The sequence below is a fragment of the Glycine soja genome, chromosome 3, assembly GCF_004193775.1.
Source record: "Glycine soja cultivar W05 chromosome 3, ASM419377v2, whole genome shotgun sequence".
NCBI classification, from domain to species: Eukaryota; Viridiplantae; Streptophyta; class Magnoliopsida; order Fabales; family Fabaceae; genus Glycine; species Glycine soja.
Window position 1 is genome coordinate 27,258,333 of NC_041004.1, and position 9,164 is coordinate 27,267,496.

Consider the following 9,164-nt stretch of genomic DNA (forward strand, 5'->3'; position numbering starts at 1 on the left):
TTTGATCAAAATTTATTTATTTTTATCAAATTCTGAATTAGTTTAAAAAATTCTAAATTAGTCTCATGACTTTCAGTTGTGAAGATATCTTGCTTTTAAAAAAAATGAATATGAGAAGTTGCTTTCTTAGTTGGATATTACTAGAGTTTGATATTTGACAGAAATAATTTTTGATCAAAATTTATTTATTTTTATCAAATTCTGAATTAGTTTAAAAAAATTGTGAAAAGGAAAAATAAGAAAAAAAAACATTGCGTAAGATGTAATAATGGATAAGTTTTTGAAAATATAGTAATAATATCCAAAAGCAAAGAAAAAGAAAAAGAAAGAAAAACGGTAAGTAGATCTCGAACCTTCCTAACCCTCGATTCTCGAAACTACTCACCCTGATACGCTTGCCGTGGAACTCTCTGGAACCCCTCACCGCTGCTTCTCCTTTTAAACCCTATTCGCTACTTCACAACACATCTCTCTGAACTGAATTAAACTACATAGAAAAATAAAACCAAACCTTTCTTCCTACTACTCCCATTCCCACATTTCGACAACATGGACGAGGACTTCGACATGCCGACGGCGGAGGCAATGGGCGAGGACTTCGACTTCGCCGGCGCCACCGGCGGCGACCTCGACGGCAGCAGCAGCAACCCCATCTTGAAGGTCGGCGAGGAGAAGGAGATTGGAAAAGAGGGTTTGAAGAAGAAACTACTTAAAGAAGGTGAAGGATGGGACACTCCTGAAGTTGGTGACGAAGTTCAAGGTACTTAATAATATATGTTGCATTTTCTTATCTGTCCCTCTTACCGGAATTGTTCTTTGGAATTAAATGTAAATGAAAAAAAATGAAAATTTCAAAATAGAGCAGAACAAAACAAAATAAGAAACTAGAGCTAATGACCCACCTAGGAGAGTTGCATGTGTCAATTGTCATACACTGTAACACAGTCTTTTTTTACCAGTGATAGTAAAGACACTGTTTGTTTACTTTGAATTGAAATTTACCATTGACAATCGCAGAAGTGATAGTGAAATTCATTGAATATCGAAATTCCCGATAGATTTCATTCATGCAATTTAAAGTGATTAGTTAAAGGCTTAATTATGTTTTGTCTTTCAGATTAGATGGTGCTCTGTTTTCTTTAGTTCTCCTAATGGAAATATGCATTTTTTTAGTTTCTCAACTTTGAAAAATGCTCTTTTTAGTAGCGACTAAAACACAAAAAAAATTATTTAAGTGGAGGGCCAAAAAAACATTTTTTTTCTAATTTAAGTGATTAAAAATTGCAAAATTTTATTTTGGAAAATAAACGGCCCACTAATTTGAGTCATATTTACAAGAGTGCTGCTAATTGCTAGCATCTCAACCTATGTCACATACATAAAAATGGAAATGTATAATGTAAAAGAAATGAAAATGTAACTAATGAAAATTGGGTCTGATGGCACTCTTTTGCAGAGCTTATTCTAATCTCCCGTTTGGTTTTGTCTTGCTTTAAATTTTTAATGATTTATTTAATCTTTAATTTTCTTTTCAGTTCACTATACTGGGACGTTGCTTGATGGCACTAAGTTTGATTCCAGCAGAGATAGGGGAACTCCTTTCAGTTTCACGCTTGGACAAGGTGAGTGCCTTTTTTATTTTTACTTTTTTGAGAATTGTGGGTGTTGTGATTGACTGTTGTTACTTGGAATAGTGTGAGTGTTTGGTAGGTTATGAAGTGGATTTGACTATTAGCAGTTCAATTTGTGTGAAGTGTTTAAATGAGGTTGTGCGTGTGGTGGTCAATTCGTGAGATTATTGTTCTTTGAATAATCATGATTTTGAACGTCTTTTTTATCGGCTGAATTCATGATTTGGGCGTATTAATGAAGAGCTGAATGAATCTCTACATGTTTGTTTATTCCTTATTTTGTTGAACAAGGTGTAATGTTGATTGAAAATTTGGAATGTACTATGTTTTGATGTAAGTGGCGCCTTGGAAATGCAGGGCAAGTTATTAAAGGATGGGATCAAGGTATTATAACGATGAAGAAAGGTGAAAATTCCCTTTTCACCATCCCGGCTGAGCTAGCTTATGGTGAAACTGGTTCTCCTCCAACAATTCCCCCTAATGCAACTCTTCAATTTGATGTGGAGCTGTTGTCTTGGACTAGTGTGAAAGACATATGTAAGGATGGAGGTTTATTTAAGAAGATACTTACCAAGGGGGAGAAATGGGAGAACCCAAAGGATCCTGATGAAGTTTTAGGTATACACATTTGTTAAATATTTCATTTTCAGTCAGATTATTGTATTATCTACCTTAGTCTTAACTATTAAATGCGCTCTTGGTGTTGCAGTCAAGTATGAAGCATGCCTTGAAGATGGAACTCTTGTGGCAAAATCTGATGGAGTGGAGTTCACAGTCAATGATGGTCACTGCCTACTAATTTTGTTGCTCTCTTCATATTAATTTTCTTTTATTGTGTGATCTTACATTAATGTTTACTGTATTACAGGTTATTTTTGTCCTGCTTTGTCAAAGGCTGTTAAAACCATGAAGAAGGGAGAGAAAGTGCTTCTGACAGTGAAGCCACAATGTAAGTATTGTACAGATTTGGTACCCATCACCTATGTTTTTTTTTTAAAAAACATGCATATGACTAGTAATCTTAATATTATGTTCATTTACAAATTTTTATGTGTTCTTTTGTTTGTTTGTAGATGGATTTGGTGAGAAGGGTAAGCCAGCACATGATGAAGAAGGTGCAGTTCCACCAAATGCAACATTGCAGATTACTCTTGAGTTAGTTTCTTGGAAGACTGTCTCAGAAGTAACGGAGGACAAGAAGATCATTAAGAAGATCCTCAAGGAAGGGGAAGGATATGAGCGTCCAAATGAGGGAGCCATTGTGAAATGTAAATGCTAGTTAATACTTATTAATGTGAATGATGACCTTTTCTCTTTCTTTTTTTTATGGATTTAGGACATGGTTTCTGATGTCATCTTACATTTTTTTTGCATTCTTGTAGTGAAAGTAATTGGTAAGCTGCAAGATGGTACTTTGTTTTTGAAAAAGGGCCATGACGATGAAGGAGAGCTGTTTGAATTCAAAACTGATGAGGGTAACTTGAACTGTCTCAATGTTTCTTCCCATTTCCCACTAATTTACTTTTAAGCTAACTAATGTGAGTGCCTGATGGATTGAGCAGAGCAAGTAATTGATGGGCTTGACAGAGCTGTGTTGACTATGAAGAAGGGTGAGATAGCATTGTTGATTATAGCACCTGAATATGCTTTTGGTTCGTCAGAGTCTCAGCTGGAACTTGCAGTGGTTCCACCTAACTCCACAGTATATTACGAGGTTGAGCTAGTATCATTTGAGAAGGTAAGTAATAACCGGGCAATGAATTGTGATTCTGCATTGATTTCATGTTTCAATTTTGGTGAAAGAATTTTTTTATTGGAAAGAAATGCTAGCCATCATGCAGTTATAATTAAATTAAACTCACTTGGTTAAGGGATTGATGAAGAAACAAAAGCATTATAAAATGTGCTCTCTTTCTTTTTGCTTACAAGTTCCAATTTTATGTGCTTCTTTACTGCTGTGCCTGTTTTTATTCTTATACATTAATTGCATCCCGTTGCTTGTATTTTAACTGAATCATCACCCGGCCCAATCAATTTTAGTTTCAAAAGATCATTGAATTTCTCTATCCAAAAATTAATTAATAATTTTTGCCTCTTTTAGGAGAAGGAATCCTGGGACATGGACACGCCAGAGAAGATTGAAGCTGCTGGTAAGAAGAAAGAAGAAGGAAATGCATTATTTAAAGCTGGTAAATATGCAAGAGCTTCTAAAAGATACGAGAAGGTAATAAAAACTAACTTAAATATTTATTCATTCTCTTCTATTTCAATGCATTCCTGAGACATTTTTGTTACCAAAATCTTATCACAGGCTGTAAAGTTCATAGAGTACGATACTGCCTTTAGCGAAGAGGAGAAGAAGAGCTCCAAAGCCTTGAAGGTTGCCTGTAATCTAAACAATGCAGCATGCAAGTTGAAATTAAAAGATTATAAACAAGCAGAGAAATTGTGCACAAAGGTATGGCTGCTGTATCCTATCAGATGGTAATAGAAAAAATCACTTTACGTGCTTAGCAAAAACTGATTCTTAATTTTTTGACAAGCAGGTACTGGACCTTGAGAGTACTAATGTGAAGGCTCTCTATAGAAGGGCCCAGGCATATATCCAGTTGGCTGATTTAGACTTGGCCGAATTTGATATTAAGAAAGCGCTTGAGATTGACCCTAACAACAGGTGGATTATATCTAGAAGGATTTATTATTAGTTGATATAAAAATCTTTATATTGATAACCGACTTACTTTTGTTGGATTTTATAGAAGGTGGTAGTTTCTTTATCTGGTTTAAATCTTTTAGATTATTATTTATTCGCATTTTTTATGATTTATCTTTTTTATGTAGTGATTTTTGTCACCAATATGTTTGCTTTTGATGTATAAACAGGGATGTCAAGCTTGAGTACAAGACTTTGAAGGAAAAGATGAAGGAGTACAACAAAAAAGAGGCAAAATTTTATGGAAATATGTTCAACAAACTGCACAAGCTAGATTCTCTTGACAGTAATGTGAGTATTCCGTCTCTATAGTTGCTCTTAAGTATACATACATACACTTTAGTATTCCATTTCAAGTCTACGTACGCATTGGTAATTTTTGAATTAGAAAATCTCTCCAAGCTATCTGGTTGTTCATAACCAGAAACCAATGCGAAATAGTCTAATTTTGATATCAATAACATGAATATTCCCCATTTGAAAAACGAAGAAGTTTAAAATTTTCTCATGTCTAACGATGTATGTAATTTTAGTTGACATAGTATTGTTAGTGCTACAAATGTTCTATTTGTGAGAAAAAATTAACATGTATACAATATTTTGAATAATTACTCCATATATTTCTTGTTTTGTTGTTTACAAATTTTTGAATGATGCTTATATTCACAACTGTTATTGTATAAGTTTTACATATATTTAGTTACATGAGTAATTTACTGGTATTTAAAATTATTTAAAAGAAGGAAGGATATGAAAATAATTTGATTTTATCAAGGGGTAATAAATTTCATTCTATAAATTAACCTCAGGTTATGTTAGGAAAATTTATTTTCGCATTCAAAAGAATTGATGATTCCTAGTTCAGTGGAATGAAACAAGTAGAACACCATTACTTGTATAAAACGTAAATGCGCTTTCTTTTCTTATAACAATCATAGCTAACTAGTAGTTTTCCTGTTTCTAAAAATTAGACGTTTTGGTTATATATCGTTTTACTATTCTGTATTTAATTTTATTAGCTGAGTTGGGGCTAGTGCATGTTTGAATTTATCGAATGTAATATATTATGTGCCTAGTCGTAACAGAATTCTGTTAACATATTAACTTAAGGAATTATACAAGAGTTGTTACATTCTTCAAGGTTGAGTTTAGTGGAATAAGGTTTTCCGTTTGAATTTTGTTTGTACTGTGTTTTTAATAGATACATCGTTTAACATGCAGAAACCAGCGTCGAAGGATGCCCAACCGATGAATATCGACAGCAAGGCATAAACATCATGGAAATTCAGCTAATTTCGAGGGTCTGTTATTTATTATTATTTGTGGACATTTGGAATTATGATGGATTATTCAATGTGTATGGAGATAATTTTTCTTTCCCTATTGCAAAGAACGTGGAAATCTTGACGAAATTAAATACTTTTTGTGTGGCGAACTCTATTATTTCGACATATTGCTACAACAAAATAGATGATTTTTCGTTTAAAATCCATTGAACTTTAAGTGACTTGGAAACCAGTATCAGAATGGGAATTGTTGAGCCACAAAGGGAGAATTCTAACGTTCCCATTAAGATGTTGATCAAGCTTCTTTTTTTTGTCTCCCCCACCTGCTTCCGTGGTTCTTATTCTAGTAGGAAAAAGGTTAGAATTTGGGGTATACGATCCATTGAACCAGGACGTATTCATAGTTAAAATAATGTTCACGGCAACATTAGTCAATAAAGTTGATTACAGTTTATTTGACTATACATGGTTAAGTTAAATATAGCAGGTTATAGTTAAATGTAACATGTTATTTGACTATTCATAGTTAAATAATGTTCACGGCAACATTAGTCAGTAAAGTTGATTAAATATAACAGGATATATGAACCAGGACGTTGGAATTGCCATTATGAATTAAAATATATCAGGTATATACGATCCACTGAACCATTGAATAATGTTCATGGCAACATTAGTTATAACAGGTTATTTGACTATTCATAATTAATTAATGCACTCACTTTCTTCCCAAACCATTGAGGGATTTTTTTTTTCCTGCACTCAGTGTTTTTTATTTTTATTTCAATAGTAGCAAGAGGGAAAAATAAAAAAAGTATCCTTACATATAATCACATGAGGATTATGAATTACCAATCCAAAAGTTGGTTAAAATATAACAGGTTATTTGACTATTTATAGTTAAATAATGCACTCACTTTCTTCCAAAACCATTGAGGGATTTTTTTTTCCTGCACTCAAGTGGTTTTTTTTATTTCAATATATAAAGTAGTAAGAGGAAAAAATAAAAAAAGTATCCTTACATATAGTTACATATGTATTATGTATTATCAATTCGTAAGTCTTAGCGCACATATATATATAATTAATTCAGTTAATAAATCAATTATGTTAAAAAATAATTAATGTTGTTATATATAATACTAAATTTTTTAATGCATATTTAATATACAAATAAGTTTATATAATAGATTTTATAACAATTAATTTTAATATAATAATGTAAAAAGTTTAATAATTTTGATCTAATGATATTTTTTACAAGCTATACAAAGAAAAAAAAAAGAAACGAAGAAGTAAAAAAAGATACAGTTGTAATTTTTTAAAATATGTTGAGTGTAAAAGAAATTTGAATAGTGTCGAAAAAATAATCCAACCATTGATTACTAGTGGTTGAGCCAACAATACTATTATTCAACTTACAAAAACATTGTACATACCAGCTTAACAGTAAAAAAGGATAAATTGGACACTCCTTGTGTTACTTCTCATCTAAAAAGAAAAAATATAAGTATGATAAGTAATATGATATAATGAGAAATAACAAATAGAAAAAAAATGAAAAATGTTGATTAAGATGTTCAATTATCATTACTAAAAAGAAAATACAAGTAAATAGTCATGCCAAGATTTGAATCACCCAAGATCATTGGACAAATAATGGAAATTAATGTAAGGACTAAGGAGGAGGATACATATATATTCATAGTCCAAATATATACCACTTTTTTTCCAAACCATTATACTAGTGAACGAATTAACAATACTATTAGTTTTTTAAAAAACACTTTGGCTTAATTGTACTTTTTATTTCATTTTTTTTTAATTTTGACAAATTGTATCCTCAATTTTTTTCATTTGATGCATTTTACCCCTAATTTTAAGAATCTTAAGATTTTTATCATTTATCATTTTATTACTGACATAATTGTGCTTTTTACTCTTAACTTATTATTTTTTGCAAATTTTACCCTAGTTTTTAATTTTTTTGGAAAATTTTTCTTTTATCTTTTTTTGACAAATTTTACCTCTAAAGGAATAGATAAATGATAAAAGATAAAATTCACACATTTCTTAAAAATCAGAATAAAATGCATCAAATTAAAAGTAAAAAATAAATGATTGTTTAATTTGCATTTTCATTTTCTGTTTTTATTTTCTGAAAACTGTTTTCATTTTCAAAAGATTAAAATTCTGAAAAAATGTTTGGTTTGACTTCTTGTTTTCGAGAAATAAAAACACTGAAAATTTATGATATATTAACTTCGTGTTTTTTTATATATTTTTAGATTTACTTAAAATTATATTTGTTGTCACCATGTTTTCATTTTACCTAAAATGAGGTTCCCATCTTCAATTGAAAACGAGATTTTATTATTTTCATCTTATGATTGTTTTCTGTTTTCATTTTTAATGAAAAATGTTTTCAAAAATCCAACCAAACACATTTTCAGTATCATTTTTTATTTTTAGTGAAAATGAAAACAGAAAACAACCAAACCAAACACCCCCAAAATTTCCCAAAAAAAAAAAGTAAAGAATACAATAAGCCAAACATTTTTATAGAAAACGTACTCGTAGCATTCTGATTTTATAAAAAGTCAATACTCATTACATAATTAGAGGAGCAGACATCGAAATGCGTAGAATGCAACAAAAATAATGTTGGTCTTCAACTAACATAGCCTTGTATTTGTTCTTTTCTGGCTAGACAGAATGCTCTAAAGTCAATTTATCATTTATGGCATGGTTTACTTTGAACAGCGCAATAGCTCTAAGTTGGTGCATCTGATCAATCTAGTTTCTGCATTCTATTTTAAAACTTTATTAGACATCATTTGTTTCTTCTCTTTTTCAGCGTTGTGTTGTGTAGTTACCAATGAGAACTACATTCGTTTCATTGCTTTCTTTCTTTCTCTGCTACCACTGGATATATCTTAGTATCCATTTTTCTGTCACCACTGGCAAATGTCTCGAGAATCAACAATTGGTGTTGCTTCAACTAAAGAACAACCTCACATTCAAGCCTGAAAAAAATTCCAACAAACTGAAGATGTGGAATCAAAGGAATATTGATTGCTATAATTGAAATGGTGTAACTTGTGACCATGAAGGACATGTCATTGACCTTAATCTGAAGGGAGAATTCATCACTGGTGGATTTGATGATTCAAGTGCTATTTTCAGTCTTCAACATCTTCAAACCTTGAGAGCAAGTAACACAAGCTTCTCTGGACCATTTCCACACTCTATAGGTAACATGAGGTACTCATCTAAATTAGATTCTTTTTGTTGTCAATTTAATGGAACACTTTCCAATTCACTGTCAAACCTCTCAGAACTCAGTTACCTGGACTTGTCGTATAACAACTTCACAGGTCAAATGGTGCAATTCCCACTTACATCATTATCTGATTCGGGCCAATTAATTCACTTAGATCGTTCTCATAATGATTTAAATGGTGCAATTCCTTCATCACTTTTTGCACTCCCACTCCTGCAAAGTGGAAATGTACATGAATATGAATATGGAAG

General features: G+C 31.5%; 1 protein-coding gene across 1 annotated transcript; it reads left to right on the top strand.

The window, feature by feature from the left end:
- Positions 1-326: 326 nt before the first annotated feature.
- Positions 327-5,828, top strand: LOC114406347 (peptidyl-prolyl cis-trans isomerase FKBP62-like). Its single transcript, XM_028369034.1, has 13 exons — positions 327-760; positions 1,536-1,622; positions 1,989-2,249; positions 2,341-2,415; positions 2,500-2,580; positions 2,705-2,899; positions 3,014-3,106; positions 3,194-3,369; positions 3,733-3,855; positions 3,943-4,089; positions 4,178-4,305; positions 4,515-4,635; positions 5,566-5,828. The coding sequence occupies exons 1-13, from the start codon at positions 550-552 to the stop codon at positions 5,614-5,616; spliced, it is 1,749 nt and encodes a 582-aa protein (XP_028224835.1). The 5' UTR covers positions 327-549; the 3' UTR covers positions 5,617-5,828.
- Positions 5,829-9,164: the final 3,336 nt, after the last annotated feature.